At 43.9% G+C, this 17516-nt stretch overlaps 1 protein-coding gene across 10 annotated transcripts in view; it reads right to left on the reverse strand.

Annotated features, from left to right (window-relative positions):
• Positions 1-204: 204 nt before the first annotated feature.
• LOC102900614 (general transcription factor II-I repeat domain-containing protein 2-like) overlaps positions 205-17516 on the reverse strand; it is a 30891-nt gene continuing 13579 nt past the window's right edge. For 8 of the 10 annotated variants that reach the window (XM_045034613.1, XM_045034610.1, XM_045034611.1 and 5 more), the window contains 2 exons: positions 12113-12270; positions 9232-11160 (listed from right to left, as the gene is read on the reverse strand). In XM_045034613.1, coding sequence (XP_044890548.1) covers positions 9413-11160; positions 12113-12270 — 1906 coding nt within the window. In that variant the 3' untranslated portion in view covers positions 9232-9412. Of the gene's footprint in view, positions 1102-9231; positions 11418-12112; positions 12271-17516 lie in introns of those variants that run through there. The other 2 variants (XM_045034616.1, XM_045034617.1) reach the window with 2 other exon arrangements.

The raw sequence follows: 17516 nt of genomic DNA on the forward strand, positions 1-17516 counted from the left end.
AGTTGGTTGAGTGCCCAACTTCAGCTCAGGTCAGGTTCTCACAGTTCATGGGTTGGAGCCCCGCATTGGGCTCTGTGCTGACAGCTCAGAGCCTGGAGCCTGTTTCAGATTCTGTGTCTCCCTCTCTCTCTGACCCTCCCCCGTTCATGCTCTGTCTCTTCCTGTCTCAAAAATAAATAAACGTTAAAAAAAATTTTTTTTAAAAATTAAAAATGTATGTATATGAACCTTCAAGGAGAAATACAGCCCTCACTGGACCAGGACTGTATTACTCATAAACTGACAACGGAAGCTAAGTTGGAACGTAGCTTGGCAGACACGGAAGGCCAGCTGACCACCTTCACAATAGACCTAGAATCCTAACCGTCCTCACCATGTCGGCACTCCCATGAGAGTAAGATCTATTCCCAGCTCCCTGACTCTGCTTTCCAGCCCTGCCGGTTTTCTCTGAAATGTCCAGATTCACCCAGCCACATTCTGCTGTCTGAGGACACGAGTGTGAGTCTTTGACTCAGGTTGCCTCCCCTGAGATCACCGGCATCTCCAGAGCCCCCATGGGGTGTGGGGCCTAGCTTGCTGTCTGGCAGAGCAGGAGCTCAGCAAATGTTTCTGGAGGGAACTGCAGTCAGGAAGAGCCTCGTTGAGGAGATGTCATCGAGGCTGAGACCCTAAGGGTCTGTGGGATCTGTCAGCCTGGTGGGCAAGGGGAGAGTGCCCTGGGCAGGCACAACGGAATGTGCAAAAGCCTGGAGAGAGAGGGCTGGTGCCATGCTGAGGACTCAAGGGAGACTGAGGGGCTTGAAGACTCACGATCAAGAGGACGGGAAGAAAAGCTAGAGCAGATGGGGCTAGAGATGCAGATTAAAGATTAGATACCTTTCATTGTAAGCAGCTGCTCAAACTGTTTAAATACCCAGGGGGTTCATTGGCTCTCAGCACCACAAGGTTCTGGGTGCCCCGTCTCATAGCACTTCAGGGCTGGCTTGATCCGGCAGCTCAAAGGTGTCGTCCTGTACCAGTTTTTTTTCTTCTTTCTTTCCCCACTGTTCTGTGTCAGCTTCATGCTTAGACTAGCTTTCATCATGGTGTCAGTGTCTTTTGCTGCGGTCAAAAAAAGAACCTCATGTCTATACATCCTAGAGTCTAGAGGGAGCTAAAAAACATTTTTTCCAGCAGCCCCAGCTAAAAAAAAGTCATCTCCACTGGCCTTGGGTTAGAGGCCCACCCTGTGGCCCAGTAATGGGATTATGCTGGTCAGTGTGGGCCTGGGCCACCTGCCCGAGCCCCAGGCCCAAGTGAGTCAGCACTTAGGCCAGTGGGTACCCTCAAAAAATTATTAGGGACTAAGTGGGGCGCCTGGGTGGCTCAGTCGGTTAAGCATCCGACTTCGGCTCAGGTCATGATCTTGCGGTCCGTGAGTTCGAGCCCCGCGTCCGGCTCTGTGCTGACAGCTCAGAGCCTGGAGCCTGTTTCAGATTCTGTGTCTCCCTCTCTCTCTGACCCTCCCCCGTTCATGCTGTCTCTCCCTGTCTCAAAAATAAATGTTAAAAAAAAAATTAAAAAAAAATTATTAGGGACTAAGACAACAGAGAAGGGTTATGGGAGGCAAACACAGTAGTCAAAAACTCGAATTCTTCCTTTCATTTACTCATCTGTGCAGGGTATCATCTCTCTTTTGTGGGGTTGTAAGAACAGAGAAGTTTAAACGTGACAGTGAGGTGCTGCCATCATCATTGGGGTGCTGTGGCTCGTGTGACATCAGCAGAATGCCCCAGGGGACTGTTTCTCTTCAGTGAAGGAAGGGCAGCCTTAGTCACTTGGTCCTACGGAGCTGAGTTTCTCACTCTATCCAAGGTCCTGTTCTCAGAAGGGAGGTGCAGTGGCATGACATGGCCAGCAGGTGGCAACGCCAAGGCAATTTCTGGTTCCCGCCAAGCCTGTGAGCCTGTTCTCCATAGAGACCCTGCTGGCTTCTCCAGACAGATCCTGAAGCAGCTGCGACTTCTTGGGGGCCCTGACTTTCAGGTGGCAGCAGGGCCAGCTTCATGGGTGTGTGATACATACTTTGGAGCGGCCTGGGACTGGTTTAGTGCTTCACTGTCGCTATCTTGAAATCTTAACAATTGTTAAGGGGGAAGATGGAGACCTTACATGGAGAGAATGGGGACCCTACAGGGGAAGGATGGCGATCCTACATGGGGAGAACGGGGACCCTACAGGGGAAAGACAGGGACCCTACATTGGGGGAAAAATAAATCTCTCCAGTGAGGTCATCAGTGGCCTCCTGGTTGTTACATCTGCTGGAAACCTGGGTCTTAACTTGACCCCTTTGGTATCTGACACTCAAGGTCTCTATTCTATGCAGTCTCAGGACTCCCCTCATTCTCCTCTGGGCTCTCTCCTCACTGCTTCACAGCCATCAGTGTCCCCTGGGCTTCCTTCTATTTTTTTTTTTTTATTTTATTTTTTATTGTTTGAGAGAGGACACGTACAAACAGGAGAGGGACGGAGGGACAGAGAGGGATAGAATCTTAAGCAGGCTCCGCCCTGAGCTGTGAGATCATGAACCTGAGCCGGACCCTTAACTGACTGAGCCACCCAGGTTACCCTCCTTCCATTTTTTAAGAAGTCACCTACTAAGGTGTAATTTACATACAGTAAAACTCAACCTTTTTGGGTGACAGTTCAATGAGTTTTAGTAAACATGTACAGTCATGGTATCATGGAGAAAGAATGCTGCCAGCCCCCCCTTAAGTTTCCCTCATGCCCTCTCATAGTCAGTCCCAGCCCCCACAACCCCTGATCCACTTGCTGTCTCTATGGTTTTGCCTTTTCAGGAAGGTAATGGAAACGGAATCATACAGCAGGTAGCCTTTGGGGCCCGGCTTCTTTCACTTACCATCAGGCCACTCCCACTTTTGAATCTTATTTTTTGGTGTTCCAGGCACAGCCACAGCTTAAAGCACCACTCCCTGCTGAGGACAGCCATGGCCTACCACTGCAGACCCTCAGCTTCCCTCAAACCAGCTCCTCTGCCTTCGTTCTCTCCGTTGGTCACCAAGCAAGAAGCCTGGGAGGCATCATTGACTTTTTCTGGTGTCCCTCCATATCCAGATGTCACCCTCCCGACAGTCCCCTCTGGCACTGCCTCTGTTCAGGCCCTGCCCACACCCTTGCTGATCTCCCTGCCTTCTCACCCTGGCCCTGTCCCAGTCCGGTCTGCGGGTATCAGCTCCCAAGTGTAGCAAGCCAGGGCCCTCGCCCTCATCTGGCCTCTGCCTGTCTCTCCATTCTCTCCTGTCTTCTCTGTCCCTTTCAATCCCACAACAGAGAGATGATACCCTGCACAGAGGAGTAAATGAAAGGAAGAATTCGAGTTTTCGACTACTGTGGTTACCTCCCATAACCCTTCTCTGCTTAGTCCCTAATAATTTTTGAGGGTACCCACTGGCCTAAGTGCTGACCCACCTGGGCCTAGGGCTCAGGCAGGTGGCCCAGGCCCACACTGATCAGCATAATCCCGTCACCTCCCCTCCTCAGAGCCTTGCATTGGCCAGATGTCCACCTTTCACTTCCCCCAAATAGTCCATGCTGTTTTTCATGCACAAGAGGCAAGACTATTCAACAACTTCACAAAAGCTGATGGTGAACTTGATGAAACGGAACTGTAGGTGAGTAAGCAGCACCATAACATAATAGCTCACAAGGTCTCCTAGCAATTTCCAAGAAACTGTTAAGTATAAAAAGCCAAGTGCAAAAGCGATCTATAGTAGGCTTCCTGTCATGTAAAGAAGGGGAACGTGTGAAAAGAAATACTGTAGGGATAGAGCAGAAACTAACTGAGGCTGGTTACCTGGCTGGTCACAGGGTGTGAAGGTGGGAGTGGGACAGGTGGAAGGCACGGGGAAGTAACACTTCTCGGGACATGGCTGTATGGTCCTGACTTTTAGAATCATTACTATTGAAAACATTTTTTAATCAACAAGCAATTGGGGAAGAGGAGGGGTGGAGATGACACGAAGTGAAATATAAACAGGAACAAATGACCCCAAGTGTACTACAAATGAATAATAACCCTGAGGACACGGGGACAACTCAAATAAGCAACTTTAGAAAAGAGTATTTAGACCAAATACCCTGAGACTAAAGAAAAAACTTGTACAATATTGTACCCTGAGTAGTAGGTTTATTTTTCGTATCTGCACTAAGCAGATAAGAAAATTATACTGACTGGGGCACCTGGGTGGCTCAGTTGGTTAAGTGTCGACTCTTGGTTTCAGCGCAGGTCGTGATCTCATGGCTCATGAGTTCAAGCCCTGTGTCAGGCTCTGGGCTGACAGTGCGGAGCCTGCTTGGGATCTCTCTCTCCCTTTCTCTCTGCTTCCCCCACTCATGCTCTCTCTGTCTCTCTCAAAAATAAATAAACTTAAAAAATTATTTAAAAAAAGGAAAAAAAGAAAATTATACTAATAAAAGCCAGATTTCTGTCATAAAAATGAGTTAAAAATATGGAAAGGGGGTCAGCTAGAATAAACACTGTGGTGTTGGGCTGGAAGTAGAGCCATCATTGTGAACTCATAGTTTTCAAAATTACAGACAGATTTGTCAAAATAGCTTTTGGTATCTATGTGTATGTACATACATTTCCTGACCATCCACCGAGAGGGCCTGAAGGTCCTAATGCCCAACATCAATGACCTCACCCAGCACCCAGGTCTTGGTGTCTACTGCCATTCTGTAATGAAAGTCCCCAAGACTTCTTGGGGAATAGCCATATCTTCACGGCTGTGGCAAGGAAATTATAAGATGAGCCTCTAACACCTTGTGGTGCCAGAAGGTAAGGAAGGGTTCAAATAATAATGGGGACACGTAGACCCATATCAGTGGACACAGGAGGCAACTTGAATGGGCTCCCATGCCAAATCTGGGACAATCTGATAGACAAAATAAATAATGATCATAAAGGATTATAACCCTTAGAATAAGAAGCTATAGGATAAAATAAGAATCTGTGAGTCCATATGGATATAAATACTTGAATGAATGGAGAAAAAAATTAATGAGGGTGAAGGGAAAGGACTTCCTCATGGAATTCCAACCAATAAATATAGAAGGAGCAAAATTGAAAACCACCATTTGGCAAATACCCCGGTGGTAACTGTTTCAGGCAAGAATCAGCAATAGATGTTAAAATTAATAGGAGAAAGTAGGATAAGAAACAGACTATTGAGAGAGTCTCTTAGTATCTGTCCATGAGATACTGATAAACAAGTAATATTATAGTGAAGGAACCTGACAGAAACCATCTTAAGCAAATGATCAAAGATAACATCACCAGAAATGGGGCAAATGGACTCCATATGCCTCCTGATATGACACTGAGGATACAACATTTTGGGGTAAGGGTATCACATAAGTGGAAACAAAAAAGGAGAGGGAGGGGTTGCCTGGGGGGGCGGTCGTTCTAAGGTGGGTCAGGAGAGGCTTCTCTGAGGAGGCAACACTGAAGCTCTGACCTGGGTGGTCAGGAGACCCAGAGAGGAATATTCCAGGAACAGCTATGCAAAGGACTCAAGGCACAGAAAGAAGGCAAGTATCAGGTGTGCAACCAAGAGCAAAGTGGATAAGAAATCAGGGAGACAGGAGAGCCCCTATTACATATGGCTTTGTAGTCCCATCGTAGGTGAGGAGTTTGGGGTTTTTTTCCTCTTTATTTTAAATTTTTTAATGTTTATTTATCTTTGAGAGAGACAGAGAGAGACGGAGAGAGAGAGAGAGAGAGAGAGAGACAGAGAAAGAGGGAGACACAGAATCCAAAGCAGGTTCCAGGCTCTGAGCTGTCAGCACAGAGCCTGACGCAAGGCTCAAACTGACAAACCTCAAGATCATGACCTGAGCCAAAGTCGGATGCTCAACTGACTGACCCACTCAGGCGCCCCCTCCGTTTTTTTTTTACTGGGTAAAGTACAAATAACATGTCATCTTAATTATCTTTAAGTGTATAGTTCAATGGTATTAAATGTATTTGTAATATTGTGCAATTACTACCACCATCCATCTCCAGAACTCTTTTCATCTTGCAAAGCTAAAACTCTATACCCACTAAACACGAAGCCCCTCCCCCCCATTCCCCCCCCCCCCACTAGGATCCTGACTGACGACTCTAAGCTCCTAAGTGGAATCATCCTATATTTGTTTGTTTTGTGATTGGCTTATTTTACTCAGCATGATGTTCTTAAGGTTCATCCATGTTGGAACATGTGTCAGAACTTTCTTCTTTTTTAAGGCCAAATGATATTCCAATGTTATGTATATACCACATGTTGCTTATGCATTCATCCGTTGGGAGACCCTTGGCTTGCGTCCATGTTTTAGCTGTTGTGAACATGGGTATACAAATATCTGTTCAAGACCCTGCTTTCAGGTCTTCTGGGTATACACCCAACAGTGGAATTGCTGGATCAGATGCCAATTCTATTTTTAAATTTTGAGGAATCACCATATTGTTTTCCACAGTGGTTGCACTATTTTCCATTCTCACCAACAGAGTACAAGGGTTCCAATTACCCTACAGCCTCTCCAACACTTGTTTTCTGTTTGCCGTTGTTGTTTGTGTTATAGTAGCCACCTAATGAACGTGAGGTGGTATCTCATTGTAGTTTCAATCTGCATATCCCTATTGATCAGTGATGCGAAGCATCTTTTCATGTGCTTACTGGCCATTTGTACATCTTCTTTGAAGAAATGTCTGTACAAGTCCTTTGACCACTTAATTGGGTTGTTTTTTTGTTGAGTTAGAGGAGTTTGACTTTTATTATAAATGATGTAGGGAAGCATCACAGAATGTTAAGCAGGGGAATAATGTGACTTAATATGATGTTGTTTTGACTTATTTTTTGGTAACTCTATGAAGAATATTTTGGGAGCCAAGAATAGTAGATGGGGAAACCAGAAGCAGGGAGACCAGGTAGGGGCTTTTGCAGGAGTTCAAGCAAGAGATGACAATGGTCCTAACTAGGGTAGTGTTCACTACTAATGGGATTGTAGAGAAGTGGGAAGATTGGAAACCTTGGTTAAGTAGTATAATCAAGATTTGGCAACTAAATAGAAATGGGAAGTAAGTTAAGGAGGAGTCCAAGATGACTGCCAGGTTTCTGCCTTGAGCCAGAACTGGGTGGATGATGGCACCATTCACTAAAATAAAGAAAACTAGAAAAGAATTGGCTTAAGAGTTTGGGGAGAGAAATGATGAATTAAATCATCAACACCATGCATTGAAAGGGCCTGTGGGACATCCCAGTGGAGAGGTCCAGCGGCTTCCAGGCTGGCATTTAGAAAGAAGTGCAGGGCTGGAGATTCTATGCTGAAAACTTGCACATAATTGAAGCCATGGGACTAGATGGTCCCAAGCTGGGCTTCTAGGGTCTGGAGACTTCCTGAAAGTGTGATAAAAACACACGTGTAGGTACATGTGTGCATAGTTCTTGGAAAAGGGTTTGTATCTCTTAAAGTTTATTTTTTGTGGGGGAGGGGCAGAGAGAGAGAGAGAGAGAGAGAGAGAGAGAGAATCCCAAACAGACTCCATGCTATCTGCGAGTGGGTGGAACTGACCCAGAGCTCCATCTCAGGAACCATGAGATCATGACCTGAACCAAAACCAAGAGTCGGACACTTAACAGACTGAGCCACCTAGGCGTCTTGGGTTGGTATCTTTTAAGTGTTGCTTTAAGAGAGCCCTGACTGACTTCCCCTGTCCCCTGCCCACCCCGCCCCCATGCTAAAAGCCACCGGTAAATTGTAGGGAAGAAAAGTCACTGGAGGAAAATCATCATTTGAAGGACAGAGGAAGGAGAGGGCCTGAGAAGAAGCATTCCGAGAGGAAGGAGGAAAATGAGAGTGAGATTTCAAGGAGAGGGAAGGGAGGGCAGTGGTGGCAAATGGTGCAGAGATTAAGGTCAGATCTAGAAAGCTGAGCTTCTTCATGCTCATTAATGGTCCCAGAACCTCTGCCCAAAGGGTGTCCTGAGTGTCATCAGATGTAATCTCCCATTCCTTCCCCAGAAAACAGGGTGTTTCTCTGGCCTTCTCAGAGCCTGGCAGAACAGAAAAATCAATCCTATGGCTTATGTGACGCCAAGAGAACTCACCCTGGCTGCCAAAGGCCCGTCAGTACACACCTGACGCAATCAGATAAACTCAACTTTGAGCTTGGAAGACTGACAGATGCTTAGGATTTCACTGTTAAGAGGGGAGGGGGGAAGGAGAACAGAACACAAAATGATTCAGACATAATGCACTCAACCATATAAAATAATTCATAGGAAGTAAAAGGAAACAAACATATTTAAATATTTATAGGGGTTACCTTTGGTTGTTGACATTATAGACTTTTCCCTCTATTTCTTTATAGTTTCCAAATGTTCTACAATAAGTACATTTCACTTTCATAATTGGACTACTTAATTTTTTTTTTGAGAGAGAGAGAGCGAGCGAGCACAAGCAGGGGAAGGGCAGAGGGAGAGGGAGACACAGAATCCTAAACAGGCTCCAGGCTCTGAGCTGTCAGCACAGAGCCCGACATGGGCTTCGAACCCACGGACCGTGAGATCGTGACCTGAGCCGATGTTGGACGCTTAACCAACTGAGCCGCCCGGGCGCCCCATAATTGGACTATTTAAAATACAGTGTCTGTAACAGTGAGCAGTCATGTCCCAATTTCACAGTGGAAAAACACATTTTGGGTCACAGACCTTTGTAAGGGGCTGCTGGTACCTATGGGCCTTCTCCCCTGAATGATGCTCATAAGCCCTTCGACACTGACACCTCATTCTGCATCCCCTTGGGGGCGGCCCTGATGGGGAGGAAATGCCTATCCGTGCCTATAAGAGGCAGAATGGCTGTGGGACCAGCCACAACTTCTTCTAATGCTGACCGACAACATTGAAATTTCAAAGAAATGTGTAAATCCAAAATGGAAGCACCAAAAGAGAAGCCGAGGGGCCAGTATTGGCTATGCTGTCCCAGCTCTCTCCAGAGAGGCTGAGTCTGTCATCCTTGGGGATAGAGCTGCTCTAGGCATCTAAACACCCCATTCATCCAGCGGACTCCCTGGTTCACATCCCCGGTTCACAAGTGCCTTTGGGAAAAACGCGATTGCTTCTAGGGCAGAGGTTTACCAATGTGAATCACTCTTCAGGGCCAGAAAGGTACGGCAGGGGAAAAATAAACCGCCAAGGTATAATCAAACTTTATTTTATACGTGGTAAGATACAAACATAGGATGCCAGAGATTGTATTTTAAATTTGACAGTGAACAAATACAATTTGGAAATCGAAATAATCAGTCTCATAATGTATTACTCCTTAGATTTGAAATCCAAAACGTGACATTCCTTTCTTAAGCCCCGAGGTGTCATTCGACGCCAGGGTGTGTATCTGGTGCAGCGACGTGCCGCAGGGAAGTCACCCCTGAATCTTTTAACTGGGGGCAATACTTAGTAGTTTTCTGTTGTTTCATAACTGAAAATAGCTGCTCACAAACGTAGGTACTTCCAAACATGGACAGAATCTTTGCACAATGGTTCTTATATTTAGGGTAACCATTCCCAAGGTGTTTATAGAATTCTGGGATTCCGACACAGTCGTATTTCGTTTTCAGTATCGTGTTGCACTGTAGTTCAATAACCTCCATCTGTAGCTCCTCGCTCACATTGTTAATATTAACTGAGAAAGGTGAACTGAACAACGTCAGCTCACTTTCATAAAGTTTGAAATCAGAGAACCGTTTTTGGAACTCAGTCTTCAACTCTTTAATTCTGGGAATATAGTTCAGGCCATCTTTTTCATTTTCGGAAACTAATTTCAGCGTGGGGAAGTGGGCCAGATTGTTCCTTGCCAAATGAGTCTCCCAAAGACACAGTTTCATCAAAAACGAGTGAATTGAGTCATACATCTGCGTAACCACTTGTGAACGCCTTTGCAGGGAGATATCCAACATGTTTAGGTAAGTCATAATGTCAACCAGAAAGGCTAAGTCTTTGACCCAATCTTTGCTAGTAAGCTGGGGAACAGGTTTTCCTTTAGAAGACATGAAAAAATCAATTTCTTCCAACAGTTCGAAAAACCGCCTTAACACCATGCCACGACTCAGCCACTTAAGTCCCACGGAGAACAAGCTTCCATACTGTGCATCTAACTCACTGAACAAAGCACTGAACTCTCTGTGGTCTGAGCCATGGGAACGTATCCAGGTTATGGTGTGAATTACTATGTCCATGACATGATCCATTTTTAACTTTTTAGTGCAAAGTGACTCCTGGAGAATGAGGCCGTGCACAGACTTAAGCTCTGTGTCTTTGCAAAGCCCTGACACCTTAGATTTAAGTTCTGTAACAAGTTGTTCAACACCAACCTGTGCAGAATTGCCATCGGTGCTAACACTGACTAATTTCGACCAGTCTACGTTAAATTTTTTAAGACTTTCCTCAACACATACAAATAATTCGTTTCCTGATGAGGTGCCTGTCATGGGTACCATGTCCAAAAGCTCTTCGGTCACATCAAAAGTTTCGTCAACACCACGAATAAATACAGCCAGTTGGGGGGCATTATCTACATCAGCCCCTTCATGAGCTGCAATGGAGAAAGCCACAAATGATTTACCTTTTCCTCGCAACTTGTCCTGTAAGTTCCCAGCCACATCGCCAACGTGCTGCGGAACAATATTAGCACTTAGTCTTATGTTCGCAAATGCGTGTCTCTGTTCAGGGCACATAATCTCCGCGGCACTCAATAGACATTCCTTTATAAACTCGCCATCTGTAAAAGGTTTGGACGCCCGGGCAATTTTCTCACTTAATACGTAACTGCATTTCATAGCAGCATCACTTATTTTATTCACGTTCAAAAGGACATCATGTTGAAATTTCAGTCTTTTTTTCAGCTCATTTAGTTTTTTATCACGCATCTTTTCTGTATATCCCTCATGGTTCCTGCTGTGGTTTGTTTCATAATGGTGTCTGAGGTGATACTCCTTCGACACAGACACGCTTTGTTTGCATATTAAACACGTAGGGACATTCTTTACCTCCACAAAGAAATAGGCTCGCTCCCATTTTTCTTGAAATGTGTGGCTTTCTTGCTCTAGCTTTCGTTTTCCCACTTTTGAAAGAGACAAATGCATGAGAAATATTAACATGTCACCTTCGCTAATGCTTTGCAAGAAAAAAGTACTGACTCTATTTTTGCAAAGTGTAAGTGTGCTGTTCGCTCCTTCAGTTAGGGAAGAACTTAGTGAATGGTGGGGGTTGTAGTCAACAGCTAAGAGGAAGCCTCTGATTCTCCTGTGCAGATGACTGCGCACATGTAGGAATGCAGCCCCAGGGCCACCAGATTTTCTGATGCAGCAGCAAAAGAAGCTGGAAATCCAGATTTCTATGTGAAATTTCTTGATTTTTAAAAATATTCATAATAAATTGTGGGGTTTTTTCCCCCTGTAAATACTGTAGAAGCCATTATGACTACTCACTAGATTAGGCAGATTAGGGACTCGTTTGGGGTCTCTGGTTTAAACCTGACAAAAACTCTACTTGAAGAGAATTAAATATCTAATTTCTGAAACCACAGCTTTATGAACCTGTCCAAACACAATCCTAGAGAGCCCCCAAGAAGGGGAGCTAAGCTGATGTATCTCAAAGTGCTGTGTTTTTGCAGACTTCAAGGTTACAGTTAACTAGGTCAATACTCATTAACTTGATCTGAGGAGGACTTACCCATTTTTAATACAGGGAGAAATTGTATTTAAGTGTCCCTATCCTGAGGGGCGCTGGGTGGCTCAGCCAGTTAAGCATCGGCTCTTAGTTTCAGCTCAAGCCACGATCTCACAGTTCGTGAGTTTGAGCCCCGTGTCGGGCTCTGTGCTGGCAGCGTGGAACTTGCTTGGAATCCTCTCTTCCCCTCTCTCTTTGCCCCTCCCCTGCTCTCTCTCTCTCAAAATAAATAAACTGAAAAAACAAAAAAGTGTCCCTATCCTGATTGCAGCCCCTCTCTGGGGAACCCGGCTGACAACCCGACCCTGGCAAGTTTCAGTCTACGGAGCTTTAGCGTCCCTTACTTCTCCGCGTGCTGTTCTTCCAGCCTCTCTCTTCTTGGCCTTGACTTTTCTCTCCAACAGGGTCCAGAGCTACGGCAAGCCCTCCAATCTTTGTTCCTTGCTTGTCTTCCAAGGCCCTCTTTGCATCAGCCTGTGATTTGAAGTCAGCATAGGCGATCCTGCAATTGTGGGGACCGGGTGGAGGGGAGAAGAAAGCATAGTCAGCATTCAGTACTTTTGGCTTCTGAATTAGTAATACATACAAGATTCAAAAGGCAAAAGGTAGAAAAGGATATGGTGCAGTGTGCCTTCTGCCCAATTTCTATCCTCAGAGGCAACATGCTGTACATATAAAAGCAAATGTACACATATACACACAGTTTTTGTTAATTTATTTTTGAGACAGAGAGAGACAGAGTGCGAGCGGGGGAGGGGCAGAGAGAGGGAGATACAGAATCTGAAGCAGGCTCCAGGCTCTGAGCTATCAGCACAGAAGCCGACGCAGGGGTCAAACTCATGAACCGTGAGATCATGACCTGAGCCAAAGTTAGACGCTCAACCGGCTGAGCCACCCAGGTGCCCCACACTCTATTTTTTTAAAGCTTTACTGAGATATAATTCATGTATCATAAAACTCATCCATTTAAAGTGCACAGTGAGGGGCACCTGGCTGGCTCCATCAGTGAAGCATGTGACTCGTGATCTCCAGGTTGTAAGTTCAAATCCCATGTTGGGTGCAGGGATGACTTAAAAATAAAATAGTGTACAATGACTTCTAATGTATTTATAGAATTCTATAACCATCACGATAATCCGATTTCGGCAGATTTTTATCATCTCCCAAAATGTCCATCAGTGGTTACTCCTCGTTCTCCCAAGTCATTCCCAACCCTTGGCCCAACCGCTGTGCTATTTGCCTATTCTGGACATCTCACACAAATGGGATCATAGGACTGTGCAGTCTTTTGTGAGTGGCTTCTTTCACGTAGCCAAATGTTTTTCAGATCCTCCATGTTGTAGCATATGTTACTATTTCATTCCTTTTTATGACAGAACAGTATTACGTTGCATGGAAGAACCACGTTTTGTTTATCCATTCATTTGCTGGTGGACATTTGGGGTTGTTTCCACTTTGGGGCTAGTAAGGATGAAGCTGATATGAACATTTGTCGAAACGTGTGGATTTACGTTTTCATTCCTTTTGGGTGCGCACCTAGTGGCAGAATTCCTGCACCGTATGGCAACTCTATGTTTAACATTTTCAGAAACCGCCAAACCGTTTTCCAAAGCAACGGCCCTATTTTACGTTCCCGCCAGCAACGAACGAAGGTTCCAAGTTCCCCATATCCTTGGCAACACTTGTTATGGCCTGCCATTTTTTATAGCCACTCTGCTGGTTGTGAAGTAGGATCACACCATGGTCTTGATTTGCATTTCCCTAACGACTCATGTCGAGCATCTTTTCATGTTCTTATTGGGCACTTTTACACCTTGTTTGGAGAAATGTCCATTCAAGCGCTTTGTCCATTTTTTTTTAAATGTTTATTTATAAAAAATGATAAAAATAAAGATGTTTACTTATTTTTGAGAGAAAGAGTGATCGCAAGCAGGGAGGGGTAGAATGGGAGGGAGAGAGAGCATCCCAAGCAGGCTCCACATTCAGTGCAGAGCCCAATGTGGGGCTCGATCCCACACCTTGTGATTATGACCTATGCCGAAATCAAGAGTCAGACTCTTAACCGAGTGAGTCATCAGGCACCCCAAGCCCTTTGCCCATTTTTTAATTGGGTTGTCTTATTATTGAGTTCTAAGAGTTCTTCACATATTCTGAAGATAAGTCCCTTAACAGACACATGATTTGCAATATCTTCTCCCAGTCTGTGGACTTTTTTTGTACAGTGTCCTTTGAAGTACAAATGTTTTTAATTTTAATAAAGCCCAACCTGTCAATCTTCCATCACCTGTGCAACACTCTAACCTAAGATCACAATGATTTACTCCTGTGTTTCTGCCACAGTCTTGTTTTAGCTCTTATGTTTTAGGTCTTTGATCTGTTTTTAACATTTGTGTTTTGTACACAAAATACAACCTCCACTATATTTTTACATAAAAAGTAGAATATCACACACACTGTTCTATATTTTGCCTTTATATTGGAGATTATTTCCCATCAGTACACAAAATGCTGTTTCACTTCTTTCTACAACTGTATACTAGAATATCTTTTGGATCTACCAGAAAATTTTAGTCAGTTTTCTATTGACAGATATTCAGGTCAATTCTAATTTTGCACAACCAATTTTGTAACACATTATGTCACACTTGCCTGACTCTATCTGCAGGATAAAACAGTACGTGCAACTATAACAGATACTAACTCATCTCTATAGAGACTTCACCAATATCCCTTCTACCAACAAAGCCCGAGCATGCCAGTTTCTCCAACCCTCTAGCACTGTGGTGATACATTTTTTGATCTGTGAACATCTAACAGGTAGGAAGTTGCATCTACATTAAATTAATTAAAATTACATTTTTTTTAAAGAGTAGACTTTTTTTAAATTTTTTTTTATGTCTATTTATTTTTGAGACAGAGAGAGACAGAGCATGAATGGGGGAGGGTCACAGAGAGGGAGACACACAGTCAGAAGCAGGCTCCAGGCTCCAAGCTGTCAGCACAGAGCCCGATGTGGGGCCCGAACTCAAGGACCGTGAGATCATGACCTGAGCCGAAGTCAGATGCCCAACTGACTGAGCCACCCAGGCACCCCTTAAAACTACATTTTAATTAACAATTCTTTTAGTATGAATGAGGATGGGTGTCTTATGTTCAAAATTCCTTTGGGAATGCAAGCTGGTGCAGCCATCTGGAAAACAGTATGGAAATTCCTCAAAAAACTAAAAATAGAACTACCCTACGACCCAGCAACTGCACTACTAGGCATTTATCCACGGGATACAGGTGTGCTGTTTTGAAGGGACACATGCACCCCCATGTTTATAGCAGCACTATCAACAATAGTCAAAGTATGGAAAGAGCCCAAATGTCCATCGATGGATGAACGGATGAAGAAGATGTGGTATATATATACAATGGAGTATTACTCAGCAATCAAAAAGAATGAAATCTTGCCATTTGCAACTATGTGGATGGAACTGGAGGGTATAACGCTAAGTGAAATTAGTCAGAGAAAGACAAAAATCATATGACTTCACTCACATGAGGACTTTAAGAGACAAAACAGGTGAACATAAGGGAAGGGAAGCAAAGATAATATAAAAACAGGGAGGGGGACAAACCAGAAGAGACTCTTAAATACAGAGAACTGAGGGTTAGGGAGGGGGTGTGGGAGGGGGGATGGGCTAAATGGGTCAGGGGCACTAAGGAATCTACTCCTGAAGTCATTGTTGCACTATATGCTAATTCGGATGTAAATTAAAAAAAATAAAAAATAAAACAAATTAATAAAAATAAATAAAATTTAAAAATAAAGGAAAAAGATACACATAAAAAAAATTCCTTTTCTGTGACCTACCTGTTCATACTTTGCCAATATTTTTACTGGATTGTTGGTCTTTTTCTCATTGATTTGTAAGATGCACTTTATCAACAAAATTAGCCCTCAGTTGTTTTTTTTTTCATTTCTTTAATGTTTATTTTTTTTGAGAGAGAAAGACACAGTGTGAGTGGGGGAGGGGCAGAGAGAGAGTAAGACACAGAATCCAAAGCGGGTTCCAGGCTCTGAGCTGTCAGCAAGAGCCTGACGCAGGGCTTGAACTCACGGACTGAGAGATCATGACGAAGAGCCAAAGTCGGAAGGTTAATCGACTGAGCCACCTAGGCACCCCTATTAGCCCTCAGTTTTGATAGAAATTACAAATTTTTTTTCCTGGTTTGTCACTTGTCTTTTGACTTTGCTTAAGGGATTTTTTTCCCCCACACAGAAATACTTTATATTTATGCAGTCAAACTTATCTACTCTTTTAGGACTTCCAGGATTTGTGTCACACTCAATGGGTCTTCCCCTGCTGAAGATTAAAAACAAACAAACAGCAGAGTCCAGCTGGTTCAGTTGGAAGAGCATGTGACTCTTGATCTTGGGATTGTGAGTTCCAGCCCCCCACTGGATGTAGAGATTACTTAAAAATAAAATCTTTAAAAACAAACAAAACAAAAACATTCTCCATGTCTTCCTCTAGTATTTTATGATTCCATACTTTCAACGTAAACCTTCATGAACCTGTAACTTACTTCGGTGAAAGATAAGTAGAAAGGATCTGCTGAGTAAGAATATTCTTGAAGAATGTACCACACTCGCTTCTGACATAGGTATTAGGCTTTATTTAATACGGTGATGGATTCCTTGGCTTCCGTTATCTCCCCTTTATAATAATTCTTCATGTAAAGGAATGATTCTGAAGACTTAAGTATATGTAATCAAAACTTATTTAAATATCATTAGAGAAATTCTATGGTTTTTGGCAGCAATTTGTTGTTGTTTTCCAGTGTTTCTGACTGTAAGCATGGCAGAGTCCCCAAATCTCCTCACAGAAAACACTGACAATAGCAAATTGCTAACAATATGGGATTCATCCTTTCAGACTTGTTTTCTGAATTGGTAGGATTCTTTTCTAGAGATGTTATTCAGAATATACTGGTATAGACTATTTCAGAGTTTACCTACTCCAACAATTTTCACTCAAATGTATCTGTAACTCTGATATGCAAGCCGCACCTCATTAAGAATTCCTCCAGAATAGGGGCCTCTGAGTGGCTCAGTTGGTGGAGCATGGGACTCTTGATCTAGGGGTTGTAAGTTCGAGCCTCACAGTGGGTAGAGATTACTTAAAAATAAAATCTTAAGGGCTGCCTTAAAATAGGGGTACCTGGGTGGCTCAGTAGGTTAAGCGTTCAACTTCGGCTCAGGTCATGATCTCATGGTTCATGGGTTCAAGCCCCACATCAGGCTCTGTGCTGACAGCCTGGAGCCTGCTTCAGATTCTGTGTCTCCCTCTCTCTCTGCTCTTCCCCCACTCACGTTCTGTCTCCCTCCCTCAAAAATAAACATTAAAATTTTTTTTTAATAAAATTTTAATGGGCACCTGGATGGCTCAGTCAATTAAGCGTCCAACTCTTGATGTTGCCTCAGGTCATGATTTCACGGTTCATGAGTTCAAGTCCCACATAGGGCTCTGTGCAGATGATACAGAGCCTGCTTGGGATCCTCTCTCTCCCTCTCTCTCTGCCCCTTCCCCACTCATTCTTTTTCTTTCAAAATAAAAAAACTTAAAAAAAATTATCAAAATCTTAAAAAAAAAAAAAAGAGGGTTGTGTGGGTGGCTCAGTCAGTTAAGCATCTCACTCTTGATCTCAGCTCAGGTCTTGATCTTAGGGTTCTAACTTCAAGCCTTACATGAGGCAGTT

Source organism: Felis catus, chromosome C1, assembly GCF_018350175.1.
Source record: "Felis catus isolate Fca126 chromosome C1, F.catus_Fca126_mat1.0, whole genome shotgun sequence".
Lineage (NCBI taxonomy): Eukaryota > Metazoa > Chordata > Mammalia > Carnivora > Felidae > Felis > Felis catus.